Raw genomic sequence first — 23100 nt, forward strand, 5'->3', positions numbered from 1 at the left:
GCTCTGAGATACGAATAATACAACTACCCAGATCATACACGTAACGTTATATATAGCTAGCTACATTTTCAGATATTACAAGTTTCTAATTTTGTCAGAAAGTAATTTTCATTTCAAGTTAAAGTGTACTGTTAACGTTAGCTGACTGGTTCGCTAGCTAACGTTACGTGTATGTTATAGACGGAAGCGTGCTACATAGCAGACCAATCCGAACTCATCTCTCGGCATGTCCAGCCCACTCATTATCTCAGCCAATCATGGCTAGCGGGAAGGTTCCTGCCTTTTTCTGTGGCTAAACCAACTAGGCTCATAATTTAACAATTTTATTTGTATTTACAGATGGCGTACAAGTTTGTTATTAAGGCACATGAAAGTTCACATGTTCCAGAAGGCATTTCTGTGAAGTAGTGACACGCAACATACGGCTAGTTTCCTGAAACGAGTCACTTATTTTAAGTGTTTCTAAAATCCCCTATTGGAAAAATGAATGGTGGAAAAACGTTTGACCGCTAGGTTTTATGGGTGTTATGACTCATACTGTGGTACTATATGGCCTGCAGGTTTTTCCAAAGAGCTTATCATGAACCACTAAGTTACAGACAGGCAGGCAGACAGACAGACAGACAGACCACATGACTGTCACGCCCTGGCTCTAGGGACTCTTTTAAGTTGAGCCAGGGTGTGTAGAGTTTATGTTTTGTGCTCGTTGTGTCTAGTCTAGTTTTTGTATATCTATGTTGGCCAGAGTGGTTCTCAATCAGAGGCAACGAGTATCAGCTGTTGCTGGTTGTCTCTGATTGGGAACCATATTTAGTCAGGTGGTTTTCCCACAGTGTTTGTGGGATCTTGTTCCGTGTTGGTTTGTGTTTTGCACCTGTGGACGTCACGTATCGATTTGTTGTTTTGTTCGTGTATCATTTAATAAATAAGTATGTTCACCTTCCACGCTGCGCCTTGGTCCTCTATATCCGACGATTGTGACAATGACATGGCCTATCTGAGACCCACTGAGCTTTGGAGTCTGAGCTGAATGTGTGACACATGAAAACATAAGCTGAACAATGACTACACTCTCAGAGAGATTGTGCTTGTGGGTGGATTTCTCTATTAAGCTAAGAATACTCTAGATATACTTGGCAATTTACAGGGTCTGCTACATACACCCGAGGAGACAGACTGATCTACTTACCTTGAACTACTTGTCCTCTTCACCCCATCACATCTTCAGTGTTTGCTTCAGTTTTGTCTCTCTTAGTAGTGTGTCTGTGTCTGTGTCTGTGCATGTGTGTGTATTGGGTGCACTGTACAGTCTCTGTGTCTAATCTTATGTTGGATCCAGCTTGCCTGTAAACACAGATAATCATCAAGTGCATTTCTACATCATGTCAGGGAAACAATGATACACATAATCCCCCAGGTTATCATCATCATCACATTCACTTTTATATATTTATGCCTCTCACAGCATTTCTGATTTTGCAGAGTACTGCAGACACTGCAGTAGTGCCTCCCCTTTGGAGCGTGCCTCTCTCTCTCCTCCCTCTCTCTCCATCTGTCTCTCTCTCTCCTCCCTGAAAGAGTAGCAGAATATCCTCACTCTTTATACAGCTGTAGCACAGGAGCAGAGCTTACAGAGGTAAAGCAGAGTGGATACTTCCCAAATGGCACCCACACAGCTCTGAGGCCTGCATCCCCCTTGAGATAAATTTAGGTTAGGGAAGGAAATAAAAGGAACATCCAGGCTGTGACAAACCGTAGAAATCCTAATTCTATGTGACAATCATCCTCACTATTGCCATTTGCTCTGTGCTAAAGCTGAACCACTAGTCTGATTATTATAGGAAATTTGACACATGATTCTAAATAGAAAAGATAGTCTACATTTGGTCTGATTTTGTATCCTGTAATGGACTTAAATGGATTGTCTTTCAGATGGAGAGAACCATGCATTTATAAGGTAATCTTTATGAATTTCAGACACAAGGATTTGTATTGTTTAAAATAGAATAGGGACACACTGTCCTCCTAGGGACACTATACATTACACACTTGACACATACACATCTTTACAAGACAGGCTTTGTCTCTACACACAGTATGTACCACCAGCTGGTAAATTGAAAGTCATTCTGCGTTCATACAGTACATGGCAGGTACCTGTGTTAGTTAGAACACCCCAACAACAACTCTCTGGTTGGCCTGCCAGCCATTTAGAAACAAGCCTTATTCTGTGTTAGGTCCCTTGGGATTAGTTTGTCAAGGGTCGGGGGCCTGGTAGAGGGAGATACGTTCCCCCCAATTTGTGCCCATGTTTGAAGTGCTTTGTCTGGGAATATGGTGCAGGGGCTGGTATGTGGATGGGGGTAGGGGTTGTGAATCAAATCATACATATTCATAAGAGGGAGGTTTAAGGACGTCTTATGTTTGTGTGATGAAAAGTACCCCACACCCACAACACACATGCACACTCGTAAGCTTGCGTACCGAAGCCTCCCTCTCAGACGAGCTTAACACATTCTATGCTCGATTCGAGGCAGACCGTCCAGGAAGACTCTCGCTGCTCCGGACGAGCATGTGCTTTCGCTCTCTGAGGCTGATGTGAGGAAATTTCTCAAAAGAGTGAATACTCAAAAAGCCTTCGACCCAGTAGTGATGAAAAAAATATATATATACATACAAAATATATATATAGACAATATCGCAATATTGTTTTTGCGCAAGTTGGATGTAACTGCACCAAAACTCCAGTATATTTCCATGACTGATCAAAAAACTCGTTTTCTCATGGCTCTTTCTTGTCCCTCTGCAGAATAAATATATGTTTGGAACATTGAAACGCAATAAAATCACAGTATCGAATTGCAATATATATAGAATCGTGAGAATCGCAAAACGTATTGTATCTGCAATTCCCAGCCCTACGGCCCAGATGGCATCCCTGGCCGCGTCCTCAGAGTGTATGCTGACCAGCAGGCGGGCGTCTTCTCGGACATCTTCAACGTGTCCCTGTCCCAGGCTGTAGTCCCCACCTGCTTCAAGGAGACCACCATTGTGCCAGTGCCCAAGAAAAACAAGGTGACATGCCCAAATGACTATCGCCCCGTCGCACTCACCCTGTCATCATGAAGTGATTTGAGAGGCCAGCATGCCAGGCACACTGGACCCACTACAATTTGCCTACCGCTCCAACAGATCCACAGAAGATGCCATTTCCATCGCTATTCACACGGCCGTAAAACATCTGGACAAGAGGAACACCTATGTGAGAATGCTGTTCATTGATTACAGTTCAGCATTCAACACTATTGTTCCCTCCAAGCTCGACACCAAGCTCAGAGCCCTGGGTCTGGACACCACCCTCTGCAACTGGATCCTGGACTTCCTGACGAGCAGACTACAGGCTGTGAGGATTGGCAACAACACCTCCTCCACACTGAATCTTAACACAGGGGCCCCCCAGGGATGTGTAATCAGCCCTCTGCTGTACTCCCTGCACGACACCAACTCCATCATAAAGTTTGCTGACGACACCACGGTTGTAGGCCTGATAACCAACAATGACGAGTCAGCCTATAGGGAGGAGGTAAGTGAGCTGGCATTGTGGTGCCAGGACAATAACTTCTCCCTCAATGTCAGCAAAACAAAGGAGCTGATTGTTGACTTCAGGAATCAGAGGAGGGAACATGCCCCGATCAGCAGTTTTAAGTTCCTTGGCGTCCACATCATCGAGGACTTATCATGGACCAACTACACCACCACTCTTGTAAAGAGCGCTCAACATCGTCTCTACTTCCTAAGGCGGCTGAAATTTGGCATGCCACCCTGGCTCCTCTCCAAATGCTACCGCTGCACCATCGAGAGCGTCCTGACCGGTTCCGTCACGACCTGGTATAGGAATTGCTCCGTCCACAACTGCAAGACCCTCCAGCGGGTGGTGAAGACGGCCAAGTACATCACTGGGAACATGCTCCCACCCATCCAGGACATCTACTTGAAACGGTGCCTGAGGAAGGCCCGCAGAATCATCAAGGGCCCCACACTCCCCAGCCACGAGCTAACTCCCTGCATGAGGTCTGATACCAACACTTGAACTGGACTGACCATCCTGCTCAGATTCTCCGCACCTTAGCACACACACACACACACACACACACACACACACACACACACACACACACACACACACACACACACACACACACACACACACACACACACACACACACACACACACACACACACACACACACACACACACACTACCTGTCAAAAGTTTGGACACACCTACTCATTCAAGGGTTTTTCTTTATTTGTACTATTTTTTACATTTGTAGAATAATAGTGAAGACACAAACTATGAAATAACACATGGAATCATGTAGTAACCAAAAAACTGTTAAACAAATCAAAATATATTTTATATTTGAGATTCTTCAAATAGCCACCCTTAGCCTTGATGACAGCTTTGCACAGTCATGGCATTCTCTCAACCAGCTTCATGAGGTAGTCACCTGAAATGCATTTCAATTAACACGTGTGCCTTCATAAAAGTTAATTTGTGGAATTTCTTTCCTTCTTAATGCGTTTGAGCCAATCAGTTGTGTTGTGACAAGGTAGGGGTGGGTATACAGAAGATAACCCTATTTGGTAAAAGACCAAGTCCCTATTATGGCAAGAACAGCTCAAATAAGCAAAGAGAAAAGACAGTCCATCATTACTTTAAGACATGAAGGTCAGTCAATATGGAAAATGTCAAGAATTTTGCAAGTTTCTTCAAGTGCAGTCGCAAAAACCATCAAGCGCTATGATGAAACTGGCTCTCATGAGGACCGCCACAGGAATGGAAGACCCAGAGTTACCTCTGCTGCAGAGGATAAGTTCATTAGAGTTACCAGACTCAGAAATTGCAGCCCAAATAAATGCTTCACAGAGTTGAAGTAACAGACACATCTCAACATCTACTGTTCAGATGAGACTGTGTGAATCAGGCCTTCATGGTCGAATTGCTGCAAAGAAAACACTACTAAAGGACACCAATAATAAGAAGAGACTTCCTTGGGCCAAGAAACACGAGCAATGGACATTAGATCGGTGGAAATTGGAGTCCAAATTTGAGATTTCTGGTTCTAACCGGCGTGTCTTTGTGAGACGCGGTGTGGGTGAACGGATGACCTCCACATGTGTAGTTCCCACCGTAAAGCATGGAGGAGGAGGTGTTATGGTGTGGGGGTGCTTTGCTGGTAACACTGTCTGTGATTTATTTAGAATTCAAGGCAAACTAAACCAGCATGGCTACCACAGCATTCTGCAGCGATACGCCATCCCACCTGGTTTGGACTTAGTGGGACTATCATTTGTTTTTCAACAGGACAATGACCTAACACACCTCCAGGCTGTGTAAGGGCTATTTGACCAAGAAGGACAGTGATGGAGTGCTGCATCAGATGACCTGGCCTCCACAATCCCCTGACCTCAACCCAATTGAGATGGTTTGGGATGAGTCGGACCGCAGAGTGAAGGAAAAGCAGCCAACAAGTGCTCAGCATATGTGGGAACTCCTTCAAGACTGTTGGAAAAGCATACCAGGTGAAGCTGGTTGAGAGAATGCCAAGAGTGTGCAAAGCTGTCATCAAGGGAAAGGGTGGCTATTTGAAGAATCTCAAATATAAAATATATTTTGATTTGTTTAACACTTTTTTGGTTACTATATGATTCCATATGTGTTATTTCATAGTTTTGATGTCTTCACTATTATTCTACAATGTAGAAAATAGTAAACATAAAGAAAAACCCTTGAATGAGTAGGTGTGTCAAATATTTTGACTGGTACTGTATATATATATATATACAGTGGGGAGAACAAGAATTTGATACACTGCCGATTTTGCAGGTTTTCCTACTTACAAAGCATGTAGAGGTCTGTAATTTTTATCATAGGTACACTTCAACTGTGAGAGACGGAATCTAAAACAAAAATCCAGAAAATCACATTGTATGATTTTTAAGTAATTAATTTGCATTTTATTGCATGACATAAGTATTTGATCACCTACCAACCAGTAAGAATTCCGGCTCTCACAGACCTGTTAGTTTTTCTTTAAGAAGCCCTCCTGTTCTCCACTCATTACCTGTATTAACTGCACCTGTTTGAACTCGTTACCTGTATAAAAGACACCTGTCCACACACTCAATCAAACAGACTCCAACCTCTCCACAATGGCCAAGACCAGAGAGCTGTGTAAGGACATAAGGGATACAATTGTAGACCTGCACAAGGCTGGGATGGGCTCCAGGACAATAGGCAAGCAGCTTGGTGAGAAGGCAACAACTGTTGGTGCAATTATTAGAAAATGGAAGAAGTTCAAGATGACGTCAATCACCCTCGGTCTGGGGCTCCATGCAAGATCTCACCTCGTGGGGCATCAATGATCATGAGGAAGGTGAGGGATCAGCCCAGAACTACACGGCAGGACCTGGTCAATGACCTGAAGAGAGCTGGGACCACAGTCTCAAAGAAAACCATTAGTAACACACTACGCCGTCATGGATTAAAATCCTGCAGCGCACGCAAGGTCCCCCTGCTCAAGCCAGCGCATGTCCAGGCCCGTCTGAAGTTTGCCAATGACCATCTGGATGATCCAGAGGAGGAATGGGAGAAGGTCATGTGGTCTGATGAGACAAAAATAGAGCTTTTTGGTCTAAACTCCACTGCGCCGTGTTTGGAGGAAGAAGAAGAAAGAGTACAACCCCAAGAACACCATCTCAACCGTGAAGCATGGAGGTGGAAACATCATTCTTTGGGGATGCTTTTCTGCAAAGGGGACAGGGACGACTGCACCGTATTGAGGGGAGGATGGATGGGGCCATGTATCGCGAGATCTTGGCCAACAACCTCCTTCCCTCAGTAAGAGCATTGAAGATGGGTCGTGGCTGGGTCTTCCAGCATGACAACGACCCGAAACACACAGCCAGGGCAACTAAGGAGTTGCTCCGTAAGAAGCATCTCAAGGTCCTGTAGTGGCCTAGCCAGTCTCCAGACCTGAACCCAATAGAAAATCTTTGGAGGGAGCAAAAAGTCCGTATTGCCCAGCGACAGTCCCGAAACCTGAAGGATCTGGAGAAGGTCTGTATGGAGGAATGGGCCAAAATCCCTGCTGCAGTGTGTGCAAACCTGGTCAAGACCTACAGGAAACATATGATCTCTGTAATTGCAAACAAAGGTTTCTGTACCAAATATTAAGTTCCGCTTTTCTGATGTATCAAATACATATGTCATGCAATAAAATGCAAATTAATTACTTAAAAATCATACAATGTGATTTTCTGGATTTTTGTTTTAGATTCCGTCTCTCACAGTTGAAGTGTACCTATGATAAAAATTACAGACCTCTACATGCTTTGTAAGTAGGAAAACCTGCAAAATCGGCAGTGTATCAAATACTTGTTCTCCCCACTGTGTATATATATATATATATATATATATACTACACACATCACAACTGCCACTACCAGACTCGTATTATGATTGCTAAATACTGCACAATTTAAACACTTGTCCCCCAATCCCCCCTTCCCCAAAATACGTGTAAACATTGGACTATACATTTTGCCTTCCTGTATTATACTTATGGTAAACATTTTATTATATTCTACTGAGCCATTACCTTATTGTTGTTACAGTGTTTAGATGAACCTGCAAGTAAACATTTAGTTGGACGGTGTATACCATGTATATCCCATACATATGACTAATAAAATTTGAAACAAACACACACAAACTCTTATTATTTTTAGAATTTAGAGGATTAGAGTCCTTTTGATATTCATCATGTGACATGCCACTCCCGAACTGCTCATCCCAGAGGGGTTGGTTGGATGTGCGACCCAGAGCCAGACACGCGCATGTGTAGGAGGGGCATGGTTAGCAGACACATCTGGGGCCCAGCCTGTGTAGTTGGAGGAGGGCCAGTGGTGGGGAGATGGTGTGTGTGTTTGTATAAATACATAGTGTGTGATACTCATTATATAGGGAGTTCACTCACTGCTCTAGAATGTATTGAAATACGTGTAACTTCAAGAGGGTGCTACTAAATTAATTTCTACACCTAGTTTTATTTAGCGTATGTCATTATGAATCACATACAATAAGTAATTAGATTGTTCTCTACAATATTACAACTCTAATATGCTTGTACTTAACAGTGCTGATTAATTAAGAACGTTAGTTTGTTGTGACCGTTTCTAGTTTAGACCGTGCAGCTCTTGGTTGTATCTCTTCCCTATTTTGGCGTTGGGAGGTGGTAACATTAGGAGGCAATCAAAATCAACTTGATACCCTCATAATTTTCATCTCCAGAACCGTGGCTTTCTATTCCTCTAACCCCAGTCAATCAATGTTGAGAGGGGCAGTTTCTAAGGCAATTTAAAGGGGAAGACTCAGAAATTCACAATGAAAACTGGAACAGAATCTTTTTGGGGAGTGTATATTTGAAATTAAATCTGTTAGCTTTGTTAATTAATATACATATAGGATCAATTTTGTTTTGTATTCTGCGGATTTCATTTAGAAAAAGTCAATGTTATCACACACGAACCTGCAGCCACTAGCTAGCTTGTCAGTTGACATTCGAAATTAGCGCTGATCTGCCCACGGAGCAGTGACAGAGTTCTATTGAGCAGCAAGCACTTTTTGACCATGTCATGCTAAATTCTCTGAGTAAATCGTCTGTAACTTTTGAACTATATATGGTAGATACATAGGATTTGGACTATTGTTTTTCTGGTGCAATTCTCTATTGTATGAACATATTTTGAAACATTGAATGAAATAATAATTTTATGGGTGAACACTTTATGTATCTGTCTTGTATGTTCTATATCTTCTATATCTTATCAGTGGAGTGTCCCAGACATGCCACAGGGGTCCTGTTTTTCTGCTAGGCTCCATAGGAAGCAGTCTTTTCAGTCTCAGACTTAAATGACTTACAGAAAACAATCAGTGGAGTGAAAATAATTAGAACATTTCCTTTAATCTTTGGAGTAATCATATTCCCAATCCATTTTCAAAACACTACTACTATTTTGTGCATTTTAGATAGAATACTCTCAGACAAAAAGGGGTGACCCAGAAAAAGGGTTCTCCGATGGATAGCCGAAGAACCCTTAATGGTTCTAAGTAGCTAATTTTTTCTTAAGAGTGTAGCAAATAGAAAGTTAAAGCTTGAGGTCCCACACTGATATTGTTATTTACCAGCAAGGCCTGTGCACACGTAATGGCAAAATGTGTCCCCGGGGATAAAATGTGGCATTCTCCAGTGCATCATCTCCAGCCTTTATTATTGCTTACGCAGAGGCTTCCTTTAAAGGGGTGAAAGTGGGGGTTGGGGTTGTGGTTGTGGTAGGTGGGTTGTATGGCAGAAGGCAGCCTCCGTCTCAGTGTGCTGAGTCTGGGGATACTCCGGTGGTTATTGTTCCCCTACAACCATGGATTTGGGGGCTACGCCTGTCTGTTACCTTGTATCAGTCCTAAGGCACTGCAAGCTGTGGGCTGTGAGCTTGAGGGGAGGCCTTGGTGATGATCAGGGCCACGTTCAGTAGGCAAACGCTGTGGAATCATGCAAATAGTACTTCCTAAATAGAGTGGACACGACTCATTAATCTAGGTAGCATATTTATATCTGAATGTTATACAATGTTGTGACCTGCTGAACGTGCCCAGTGTACATAGTCCCGTCTGTCCTTTGATCTTCCAGTGATGAGGCAGTACAGCTCTCTCTGTCAGCAGAGCTTACAGTCACGTCCTCTATAGACTAAGTCATCCATGCAGTAGTTTATAGTCTAGAGGGTAGAGTGTGCTGTAGTGTGATGATTGTGGCTGCTACTGAATAATTCCTCAGTAAGAGTATGGTATAAACAGTTGTAGGCCTCCTCCTGTAGCTCAGTTGGTAGAGCATGGTGCTTGCCATGCCAGGGTTGTGGGTTCGTTTCCCACGGGGGGCCAGTATGAAAAATGTACGCACTCACTAAAAACTGTAAGTCGCTCTGGATGAGAGCGTCTGCTAAATTACTAAAATGTAAAAATGTACTTGCTTTAGTGATGTCACAGTATTGGGCTTGCCCTGCGTATTCACTATTACTGAGGTAATATTGTCACAGTTGGAATCTCGGAAACCAGAAACAAATCTTGCAAGAGACTACAGTTGGTTTGGAGTATTCATTACGCCTTAGTTCCAGTAAGGTGCTGTATAGTTAAATACCAGTGCTGAGGTGCCATGTCACATTGAGAGTGCTGAGTACTGAGCCCTCACCACCACTGCTGTTAGTCTCAGTTCACTGCCACTGTGATCTAACACCTTTGTCATTTAGGGATAACCACAGCTCTGTGGGTAATCACATTGGGGACATGAGGGAGACAGACCCCCTCCCTCCTTTCTCCCTCTCTCCTGTCTATCTCTCTCTTTGTCTCTCTTTTGTTCTCTCTCCCTCTCTCCTCCTCTCTCTCTCTCTCTCTCTCTCTCTCTCTCTCCCTCCCTCCCTCCCTCCCTCCCTCTGCCCATGCTCAATCGCTCCTTTCTTTCTCCTTCATTTCTAATCTCATCTCATCTCCTAAACCATGAATGGGTGTGATCTCGCTCTTGCAAAGTCATCCCCACCACTTTCAATTCAGATCCCGACCCACCTTGAATAGGTTTCTGTCGAGTCATGAATATTCCTGAAGTGTGTTGTAGCATATGAAACAAAGGCTTACAGTGGCTTTGTGACATTTAATTTGGGGATGGATCAGACAGCATTTGCTAAATATTTCCCTCATCAGAAACTGAAGGAAAAGTGAATATGTTTGCTCAAGGTTTGCTGAAGGTGTTCCTTTGTCAGAAACAATTGAATGTGAAGGGTGGAGGTGTGTTGTGTTTCTCTAAGTGATTCCTATCTGTTGTGATAGTTCCCTGGCTTATTACACAGAGAGAATGCCTGGTACTTTATCCTGCAGGTATAAGTAAGGGATAAACGCTGACGTTCTGTACATTACCTTGGAAATAATGGACAATGTAGCAGAGTTAAATTTTTCCAAGGTAATGTACAGAACAGAGGCGTTTATCCCGCTTATACCACATTTGCCAAATAAAACAATATGAAAGCATACATTTACCGGTAGAATATATATATATATTTTACTTTTATATTTTCATTTTTATAAGCAAATTCATACTTTCTCATCTTTTGGTTGCTAGAGACTCGACCCATAGTCGTTAGTTCTTTATGTTCCGTTGCCATGCTCGCTGGCAACATTCTTATCCCTCGCTTGTTAACTATCCAGATAGCTATGGCTAACACAGTCACGACCTCTGCAGACAGAATAAGAGCAAAGTAGCTGTTTTCTATTGACATTCATTTGGATATATCCATATCAATGAGCTGATAATGCCCAATTTTGCCTGGTATAGCTAGAAAGGTTTGCCTTCTCGTCAGGACACTCATCAACACTGACTGTTAATTACGAGGAGATCGCATTCCATATCAAACACTAGGCTAGAAACCTGCCAATATGACAACCAAATTCAAAAACATCAGTTGCTGAAAACAGCTGGTCAAACTAGAAACGTGGGAGGATTTGACAACTTTACCGGCAGAGGGGACCGGAGAAATTCATGTTCATCACTCACCACGTTAGGTCATCAGATGCAAAAAAATATGTTTTATCTGCAAAGACAAATCAATGCTAGCTAGCTAGCTAACTAAGTTTTTTCTTTGTTGGACCTGTGTTTACAATGTATCCAATTTCAGCTTGTGTAGCTGTTGGTTTAGCTTTCTGTAACTTTGTAGCACGTACGGTCTGCATGTGTAGGCACATATTGCGTCATGATTGCAAGGTGTCCCAATATCTTTTCCAACCCTTCCGATATCTTTTCCAACTGTCCCGTTATCTGGTTTTAATGTCCATTCTAGAATGCCCTTCTCGCCAATCAGAAACGATTATTCAACAATGCTGTGGTATAATGCTTTTTAATTTGGTATAAGCATGTATGAGCCTTTATATAATCTTATAATAAGGCTAATTATATGTTTTGCCTCTCTATGTATTAACATTTAAACTGACTCAAATTGCTGTTATTTAGTCAGGATCATTATGAGATTACTAAAATACATTAAAGAGGGGGCATACATGTTTAGGACGGCATCATAATACATTAAACCTGACGGCTGTAAAGTGTAACTGAATATTTTGGTAAAAGGTATGGTCTCCATATTAGGACAACTTCAAGCAGGATGTGATATGGACACTGTAAAAGAAGAAGTCACACCATCTGTCGAGGTAGAACAATGTCATTAATAATCCAAAGTGTCCCACTTTTGCAGCAGACGATCGATTTGTCATGATGCTATTCCTGTAGCCTCAGTAATGTATTTAGTTAGTGTTTCACTCTAATGGTCCATTGCGGGGCAGACAGAGGCAAAGTGTGTGTGTGTGTGTGTGTGTGTGTGTGTGTGTGTGTGTGTGTGTGCGTGTGTGTGTGTGAATGTGTGCGCTCAAGTGTGCGTGTGTGTTTACATACAGGGCTTCTTTCATGTTACTGCTGTGTGTGTGCTGTTCTTTTCGCTGTCATGGTTTCTCAGCAGTTGGTCCTTATCCATGACCCACATGGAGATACAGATAGAGTGCCTCTGCCTGCCCATCTACCCACATCGATAGCCATAGTAGGGCAAAAGCTACAGCTTACTAATGATTAACATATTTCTATTTCATAGGGAAGGTTTTCCAGACATTGATTGAGCCTAGTCTAGGGCTGGGCGATATATTGCCTAAAAATCATATCTAGGTTTTTTCAAATTTATGGGCAATTCACCATATATATCTCGGTTTTCTTTAACGTTTTCTTTAAATATCTTTTGTTGCACAATTAAAGGTCAATACACTGCATTTCAAACAGTCAGGAATAATCTAATGAATTAGGGCTTGTAAAATTATACCAAGGCTAAATATAAGGCTTCCACAACCATAAGATCCACTAATAATTTAATTATTTTATCAAAATAGTTTAACCTGCTTTTTTGCAATAATAACTGATATGGCTTTCAAGTCTGTCAATGAAAATACCCTTTTTGTTGCATATTTAACCAGATCCATGCACAATACACTAATAATGACCAACTTCTGGTAGCAGGCATTATAGAAAATTAACACAGGTCTCATAAACAATCTCTCAAGCACATGCTAGTGAGTAGCCAGCTAATCTTTATATTTAAAGTCTAGCCAACTTGGATCTATTTGCTTGCTAACAAGGTAGAACAGTTTAATTGTTATGAATACACCGTTCTGTCTGTCTCCAACTGTTTGAACAAAATAGCCTGTTCACTTTGTTTAGATTGTTGAAATCAAGTGGCTACCTGGATAAGAACATGCTTATTTCTCAGAATTAGTATTTTAATGCTCATTGCACATTTATAAAACATAGACTAGACAGCTAGCACATAACAGTATGTGGCTAAAATGCTGCTAGCAGTACTAGGTACTGCAATGCCGCATGCGAAAGAAACGGAGCAATAATTTTCTACAATCATGTTCATTGATACTCCCGTTTTAGTATGGTCTGCTCTAAATTTGGGGAGTTGAGACATAAAAAGGGCATCGTTAGAAAGTGAATCGACCAATTCTGTTGAACCAAACCTCAAATGCAAATAGTGAGTTCAAATTTTATTCGGCACATGCTTCGTAAATAACAGGTGTGGACTAACAGTGAAATGCTTACTTACGGGCCCTTGCCAACAATGCAGAGAGAAAGAAAATGGAGAAATAATAGAAAGAAACACGTAATAATAACTTGGCTATATACAAGGGGTACCAGTACCAAGTCGATGTGCAGGGATATGAGGTAATTGAGGTAGATATGTACATATAACTAGGAATAAAGTGACAGATAGTTAACAGTAGCAGCAGCGTATGTGATGAGTAAAAAAAAGTTAGTGCAAAAAAAGAGTCAATGCAGTGTAACTATTCGGTTAACTATTTAACTAACTATTTAGCAGTCTTATGGCTTGGGGGTAGAAGCTATTCAGGGTCTTGTAGGTTCCAGACTTGGTGCATTGGTACCACTTGCTGTGCGGTAGCAGAGAGAACAGTCTATGACTTGGGTGGCTGGAGTCTTTGACAATTTGTAGGGCCTTCCTCTGACACCGCCTAGTATAGAGGTCCTGGATGGCAGGGAGCTTGGCCCCAGTGATGTACTGGGCCGTCCGCACTACCGGTCAGATGCCAAGCAGTTGCCATACCAAGCGATGATGCAGCCAGTCAAGATGCTCTCAATGGTGCAGCTGTATAACTTTTTGAGGATACGAGGGCCCATGCCAAATCTTCCCATAGATGTGAATGGGGGTGTGTTCAGCCCTCCGTTTCCTCTAGTCCATGATCAGCTCCCTTGTCTTGCTGACGTTGAGGGAGAGGTTGTTGTCCTGGCACCACACTGCCAGGTCTCTGACCTCCGTATAGGCTGTCTCATCGTCGACGGTGATCAGGCCTATCACCGTTGCGTCGTCTGCAAACTTAATGAGGGTGTTTGGAGTCGTGTGTGGATACGCAGTCTTGGGTGAATGGGTAGTACAGGAGAGGACTAAGCACGCACCCCTGAGGGGCCCCCGTGTTGAGGGTCAGCGTGGCAGATGTGTTGTTGCCTACCCTCATCACCTGGGGGCGTCCCGTCAGGATGTCCAGGATCCTGTGGATCTGTTGGGGTGGTATGCGAATTGGAGTGGGTCCAGGATTTCTGGGATAATGGTGTTGATGTGAGCCATGACCAGCCTTTCAAAGCACTTCATGGTTACAGATGTGAGTGCTACGGGGCAATAGTCATTTAAACAGGTTACTTTGGAGTTCTTGAGTTGAAACTGCTTGTTGTCAGAGAGGAAGAAGTGTTCTTTCATCTTTGTTGTGAGTGGCAGGTGGAGGGGTGTCTGTGTGTGAGTGGGAAGGTGCACAGTGTAAACAGCACAGAAGGAGAGAAGGAGACAAGACCAAAAAACAGAAAATAAATGTAAACCTTGATTCTTGCGATACAGGCATTTGGAACATCGCACCAAAACATACATTCAAATCAATCAAATTAATTTGATATATCGCCCAGCCCTAGCCTAGTCCAGGGCTCGTATTCATAAAGCATGTCATAGTAGGAGTGCTAATGTAGGATCAGTTTAGCCTTTTAGATCATTGCACTTTTAGCACTCTGAGATGCTTTATGCGCATAGACTAAAAATCAGTATAGATGGAGAATCTCCATTAGGAATGCTTCTAAATCTAAGTCTAGGATTAATCTGTGTACAGGAAACCAGACCTATAATGTGTGTAATTATAGTGGTTCATGTCTATCTCTGTTCTATTCTAGTGGCACATGCGCAGGACACACACCATTCCAATGAGAAGCCTCTGATTCAGTGCTACAAGTGTGGGGAGCCATGTAAGGGTGAGGTGCTGCGGGTGAAGTCCAAGCACTTCCACCTGAAGTGCTTCACCTGTAAAGGTAAGTACAGAACCAAACCCTGGAGATCATTTGAGGGTGATGCTATGACCTTTGCTCATCATGGAGTAGAGTAACGGGGGACTCAGATTTGGAGCGATAATCAGCAATCAAGTCATTGAGCTCTCCCAGGGTGGGTGTAGCCTTCAAACAGCATGCATGATGGCAGTTTTGTTGTTAGCCAATAGTGCTGAGCGATTAGTGCTTTTTGAGTTCGGTTCGGTTTCGGTTCAATTATTTAAAAAATCAATAAAAATAAAAAACATGAACATGAAATGCACTATGCATTATGTGGGTTGAATGCTGTAACATAATAAATAAAACAATTAATAAAAGTCCCATGATGGTAGTGAATGCCCATTACTGCTAATCAATTTATTCACATACTTTATGCTGAGTTTAGATGGTACGATGTAGACGGCAAACCAGATGTCATTGTTTTCAATGAGAGCACGACGGTAAATGCTGTTGAGGCTGGCGGTGAAGGCCTTCAGCCGCCACGGTAGACGGGACTTGCCGCCAGAGTTCAAATAGTTAAACTTTTGCTGTCTGCCGTAGCGTTGTTTTCTACCGGATGTTGATTTGCACTGTTTGTTTACTGAAATCCCCATAGTAATGCAAACGTCGCGCTGGCTTGGTTTTGCCATCACCCTCTTTCTTGCTTTCTTGTCCTGCTTTACCGACTGGTATTAAGTTTTTTGCGTCCCTCGTCTAGACACAGCATTACCTTAATAAAATATTACAGTTGTGTATATTACATTTGTTTTATTTGATTACTTTATTATTTAATTCCAAGTCATCATCTCATCTTAATAGAGCTGCTGCCTATGCTGTCTGACAAAATCACTATTTCAGTAGTTTTTCAAAGTAAAAAAGGCATACTTTTATGACTGTTGAATACCAACTATCAATCAAATAGATCATGTATTTTCAGGTAGAGAAACCTCGAGCAGCAACTGATCTCTATCCCTCTTGATCCTGCATTATTCTGTCTCTTTTATGTAGCAGGCGTAAAATAAAAACAGACCGGACAAGTAGGCGCGCAATGGATTATGGTCATTGTAGTTAATTACCACGTTTTCTGCGCTAAACTATGTAGAATATTGGCCCATTGGAAACTACAACTCCTTACTACATCACACAGTTTGGGCTTGATCTGATTTATCTCTAGAGAAACTATGCATTGAGCTCACAAAAAAAAAAAATTTTTTTAAATAATAATAATTTAAATAATGAACCGATGTTGGTGAATTACTTGTTTAAGAACCAACAATTATCGCTCAGCACTATTAGCCAATGTCAAAGCTAGCTAGCACAAGCTTCCTCTCCCGATCGAAATTGTCTGGTCACTGATTACAGCCCCAAGTGTGAGCCCAGTGCAAGTGAAGTGACTAAAACCTGTTCCCAATGGATCACAGTGTGTTCTTGTTCACCCAAGGCCCAGAGGACTATAGTGTGTGATGGCCTGTTTGTCTCATGTTGTGCCTTGATGTGAATCTGATACTAAACAGATTGAACATCCAATTAGTTAGTCTCTTCCCACAGCTGCTGTATATCATCTCAGACTGGGGATGGAGCACACTGAGTCTGGCAAGCGAGACTACCAATTAGTTAGTTAGCTAGTTAGCTAGCCAGGTCATCAGAATCTACTTGAAGGCAATTACTGTGGCATTCAGAGCCACATAGCTATAATATAATTTCAACAGTATGAACTGGCAGTGGTTACAGTAAGTCTGTTCATTTATCTTATTTCAGATAAACCTCCAGTTGGCCTTGGCCACCCACAGAGGTGCCAGCCAGCCTACAGATTGACTGTGTTGGCTGAACCTCTACTGTTGAGGTTGTTAAGGCTAATCTCTGACGCGGCAACTGTTTTAGATTTGGCTTCGCTCACCACTGCCTCAAAGTACAGTTGCCTCACACACCGAGATTAGGCCCTACATCTGTCCCTGTCAAGTGTTGTTGGTGCGTGTGTGCGTGCGTGGGTGGGTGGGCTGGCAGCTGTCAAAGCATACATTAGAGCTTTCCTCTTAAAAAGTGAAAGAGCAACTGTCAAATCATGTAGCACTTTTGTAGATTCGGTTCCCTTAGACCGCATCCCAAATTATACCCTATTCCCTTTACAGTGCACTACTTTTGACCAGAGCTATATGAGCCTTAGTCAAAAGTAGTGTACTGTATAGGGTACCATTTGGGATGCCAACTTTAACTTCATTTGCATTGTTGTTGCAACATGCTCCCTCCTACACGTACAGTGGGGAGAACAAGTATTTGATACACTGCCGATTTTGCAGGTTTTCCTACTTACAAAGCATGTAGAGGTCTGTAATTTTTTATCATAGGTACACATTTACATTTTAGTCATTTAGCAGACGCTCTTATCCAGAGCGACTTACAGTGCATACATAATAAATTTTTCATACCCCCTGTGGGAAATCGAACCCACAGCCCTGGCGTTGCAAACACCATGCTCTATCAACTGAGATACATCCCTGCAGGCCATTCCCTCCCTTACCCTGGACGACGCTGGGCCAATTGCGCGCCGACCCCATGGGTCTCCCGGTCGTGGCCGGCTACGACAGAGCCTGGATTCGAACCAGGATCTCTAGTGGCACAGCTAGCACTGTGCTGCAGTGCCTTAGACCACTGCGCCACTCGGGAGACGGTATGCACTTCAACTGTGAGAGACGGAATCTAAAACAAAAATCCAGAAAATGACATTGTATGATTTTTAAGTAATTAATTTGCATTTTATTGCATGACATAAGTATTTGATACATCAGAAAAGCAGAATTTAATATTTGGTACAGAAACCTTTGTTTGCAATTACAGAGATCATAGGTCTTGACCAGGTTTGCACACACTGCAGCAGGGATTTTGGCTCACTCCTCCATACAGACCTTCTCCAGATCCTTCAGGTTTCGCTGGGCAATACAGACTTTCAGCTCCCTCCAAATATTTTCTATTGGGTTCAGGTCTGGAGACTGGCTAGGCCACTCCAGGACCTTGAGATGCTTCTTACGGAGCCACTCCTTTGTTGCCCTGGCTGTGTGTTTCGGGTCGTTGTCATGCTGGAAGACTCAGCCACGACCCATCTTCAATGCTCTTACTGAGGGAAGGAGGTTGTTGGCCAAGATCTCGCGATACATGGCCCCATCCATCCTCCCCTCAATACGGTGCAGTCGTCCTGTCCCCTTTGCAGAAAAGCATCCCCAAAGAATGATGTTTCCACCTCCATGCTTCACGGTTGGGATGGTGTTCTTGGGGTTGTACTCATCCTTCTTCTTCCTCCGAAACACGGCGAGTGGAGTTTAGACCAAAAGCTCTATTGTTGTCTCATCAGACCACATGACCTTCTCCCATTCCTCCTCTGGATCATCCAGATGGTCATTGGCAAACTTCAGACGGGGCCTGGACATGCGCTGGCTTGAGCAGGGGGACCTTGCGTGCGCTGCAGGATTTTAATCCATGACGGCGTAGTGTGTTACTAATGGTTTTCTTTGAGACTGTGGTCCCAGCTCTCTTCAGGTCATTGACCAGGTTCTGCCGTGTAGTTCTGGGCTGATCCCTCACCTTCCTCATGATCATTGATGCCCCACGACGTGAGATCTTGCATGGAGACCCAGACCGAGAGTGATTGACCGTCATCTTGAACTTTTTCCATTTTCTAATAATTGCGCCAACAGTTGTTGCCTTCTCACCAAGCTGCTTGCCTATTGTCCTGTAGCCCATCCCAGCCTTGTGCAGGTCTACAATTGTATCCCTGATGTCCTTACACAGCTCTCTGGTCTTGGCCATTGTGGAGAGGTTGGAGTCTGTTTGATTGAGTGTGTGGACAGGTGTCTTTTATACAGGTAACCGAGTTCAAACAGGTGCAGCTAATACAGGTAATGAGTGGAGAACAGGAGGGCTTCTTAAAGAAAAACTAACAGGTCTGTGAGAGCCGGAATTCTTACTGGTTGGTAGGTGATCAAATACTTATGTCATGCAATAAAATGCAAATTATTTACTTAAAGATGTGATTTTCTGGATTTTTGTTTTAGATTCCGTCTCTCACAGTTGAAGTGTACCTATGATAACAATTACAGACCTCTACATGCTTTGTTAGTAGGAAAACCTGCAAAATTGGCAGTGTATCAAATACTTGTTCTCCCCACTGTATGTATATAGTTAGGAACATACTCCCACATACAAATACTGTTCACATACACAAACCCCAGATGATATCTGTGCGTGACTGTCTATTACATTTACATTTTAGTCATTTAGCAGACGCTCTTATCCAGAGCAACTTACAGTTAGTGAGTGCATACGTTTTCATACTGGCCCCCCGTGGGATTCGAACCCCCAACCCTGGCGTTGCAAATGCCATGCTCTACCAACTGAGCTACACGGAACCCATTGCATGCTACGCTCAGAGAAAAGCTCACCTTGGCACTGTCTATGCATTTCACTTTCAATTACGAATGGCTTTGTTATAGCCCGCAGCCTCTCACATAGGGAGACAAACACAAGCCATGACAACACCAAACACCGTTACCTGGCATGCAAACCAGCCTGGCTTGTGTGGCCTAAACCTACTTTAGATGAGGTGGTCTGAGGACCAGTCAAATATAGATTCATCCCAAATGGCACCATATTCCCTACATAGTGCACCAATTTTGACCAGATTCTAGTCAAAAGTAGTGCACTAGAGAATAGGGTGCCATTTGGCACACGCATATATACTGTACCTCTGGCTGATGGTTCTCGCTCAATTCGATTTGGTAAAGAACTAATCTTGTCACACCCGCAACGCTGAGCCTTAATCCAATTAAACGTTATTCTTTCTCTCTCTGTCCTATTCATCCCTGGGATTGAATGTGGATCGTTGCATAAGGACGATTAGACCTAGTTATCTCAAGCATCAAACCGTCCCAGGCTTCTAGCCCTCAGCTCTCTGGCTTTTTCCAATACTGTAGGACTTTTGTATTTGCACAATGTATCGTACATCACTCATATGGTAATTGTATGGCTATGATTGTCACGTCTCCTCCCGTTGCCCCCCCGGTTCTCTGATTCGCCGGTCTACTGAGCCACCGGTCTGAGCGCACCACCTCGGCAACACCGGAATGGAAACCCAACGCACCCTAATCACCTCCAGCTCACCTGCACCTCATCATCTCATCACCACCCCTATATAGCCCTGGACTGTTCAGTGTTGTGTTGTGTGTGATTGTTAGTGTCTTGTCGTGTACTCGCTCTTTGTTCTCTTGCTCAGTGTTAAGTAAACCTTTACATTGTTGATTCCTGCGTCTGCGTCCTGCCTCTTCGTATACTCAGTACTCATCACAATGATTAAGTTGTCTCTGACCTGCCAAAACACTCTCTCTTTAAACTGAAAGAGTGTTATTAAACACAAACTGTTTTTCTGTCACATGTTCATTTATACAACTCAGCCTCTCTGCATACTAATGCCATATGCAAAACAAAGTGTAATATAAAGTGTACTCTAATAGGTGAGACAAAGCCCACATAATATTGTGACATAATAACAGATCAGTGATCTTCAAGTTGAGGATAACAGGGTGTTGACCCATGATGGGATATAGGTCAATGGTAATTGATCAGATCCTACAACAGATAGAAATACAACAGCACCATATGTCCTCTCAGACCACTGTGGTTGGACCATTTAAAGGGGAAGTTCAGGATTTTACAACTTGATGTTAGGTGGTTCCTTAACCTAAAAGTAGTCTATGGGCCAAGAGAAACTGTAAACAACCACTACAAACTTCAGATAACTTTAGCCACCGCTAGCTAAAAATCTATGGGAGTGATAGGGGCAATCGAACTTCCTCTTTGAAATCATCCATCCAAACCTACTGACTAAAGCCATTTAAGGATATCTGGGTATAGGTGCTGGTAGAGAGTAGCCTTGCATGCAGTCTCAGACCATGCTGCTTTAAGACGTCTGTTGGAAAGAGACTAGTTGGAGAGCTATGGATGATCTAGGCCCCACACGTTCAGTTTTTACCACTGATGTACACTGCATTTGATGCAACTGTTTTCATTAAACAGAGAGTTTGTCTGCACAATAATAATTACATACACGTTGTGGAGACAGCACACAATGGTTGTTTGAAGATTTTTATGAAGAACTACTCTCCATTGTATCAAAAAAATATATGTTGTTTCACAACCATTGTGTCAAAGGTGTTGTACATCAGTTGTACAACCTGAGTGTGTTCGGGGCCATTCACACTGTTGACGACCAGCAGGCTGTATTGACTCTAGAGGTCTTGGCTGTGCTGACTGACTGAGAACTAACAAGACATGGTAAATCCCCAGCCACAGACAGAGATAGCCTATTTTGAGTCTGCAGAGCTGCGGGTCCAATATAAATACTTTGAGGTTTAACTGTCATTCAATAAGTGAATGGCAGTTGTTGTGACTCTCCTAGTCGGAGATAACCTCATCCCCAGGCTCAATTCCCACTGGGCACACACTGGTTGAATCAACGTTGTTTCAACATAATTTGTCAATGTATTGTGATGTGGAATCAACATGGAAAATAAAAAGTAATCAACCAGTACTGTTTTCATCTAATTTCAACCATTGTTGTAAACATTGAAATGAGGGTAAAACTTTAACTTAAATACATTGACTTAAATGTAGACTCAGCTATATGGCATAGATGCAGAAAGTAAACAGCATAGTGGATCAATTTCAGCAACAACTAAGACCGTTGAAGCATGAGGCTCAACTTCTCTGCTGTTTTGGTCGCGTGGCTATCACGCTGGGAACAGCTTGAAGCAAACCCCTGTACATGGGCAGATACTGTGTGACTGTGTGAGAGCGAAGTCTTGCATCTCGCTCATCTCAATATCTGTTGTGGCAACGTCATTTTGCTGAGTCTTCCTTTAACTTGACTAACAGGTTGTTACATCAATATAATTTCAACATAATCATCAGAACTATGTATCTGTTGAAATTGCGTTGAAAATTCCACATAGAAACGTAAAAAATATGTTTCATTCTATATTCAATGGTTGAAATTATGTTGAATTTTAGATTTAATTAGACATTTTATTTTACCTTGTTTCAATGTTGATAGTAAAATGGTATGTTTGAATCAACATCATACTATCAACCTAAATATAGAGGTATATTGAAATAGAATGCCTGAACAGTGCCCCCTATTGGTATATGAGGGATAATGCACTTCATTGAGAACAAGTCTACCATCCAGGTACCTACCTCTATTTACGCTGCTTAGCTTTGGAAACAAGCTGTGTTCATTTCAGCTGAGCTATCAGGTCAACACATTTAGACATTGATCAGTGTCCATACTCATTTGTGTAGACTACCTAAATAACATTGAGTAGATGAAAGTAACTAACTTTACAAAGCTGTATGTGAAAGTAAATTCGGAGTGAGGTTGTGTTTATGTAGGCTACATTGACATGGGCCCTGGTCAAAAATAGTGCACTGAATAAGGAGTCCAGTTGGAATGCAGACTTAGAGTTTTCCAATTACAAATACAATGAGCAATATCTGTAAATTGTCAGCGAAGGAACCTTGATGTTCTGGAATTAACTTTGCTCATATGGGAAAT

At 42.6% G+C, this 23100-nt stretch overlaps 1 protein-coding gene across 6 annotated transcripts in view; it reads left to right on the top strand.

The window, feature by feature from the left end:
* LOC121568072 (actin-binding LIM protein 1) overlaps positions 1-23100 on the top strand; it is a 182707-nt gene that overhangs the window by 42442 nt on the left and 117165 nt on the right. For all 6 annotated transcript variants that reach the window (XM_041878674.2, XM_041878655.2, XM_041878646.2 and 3 more), the window contains exon 2: positions 15372-15506. In XM_041878674.2, the coding sequence (XP_041734608.1) occupies positions 15372-15506 (135 nt within the window). The remainder of the gene's footprint in view (positions 1-15371; positions 15507-23100) is intronic.

The sequence above is a fragment of the Coregonus clupeaformis genome, chromosome 1 (genome assembly GCF_020615455.1).
Source record: "Coregonus clupeaformis isolate EN_2021a chromosome 1, ASM2061545v1, whole genome shotgun sequence".
Taxonomy (NCBI): Eukaryota; Metazoa; Chordata; class Actinopteri; order Salmoniformes; family Salmonidae; genus Coregonus; species Coregonus clupeaformis.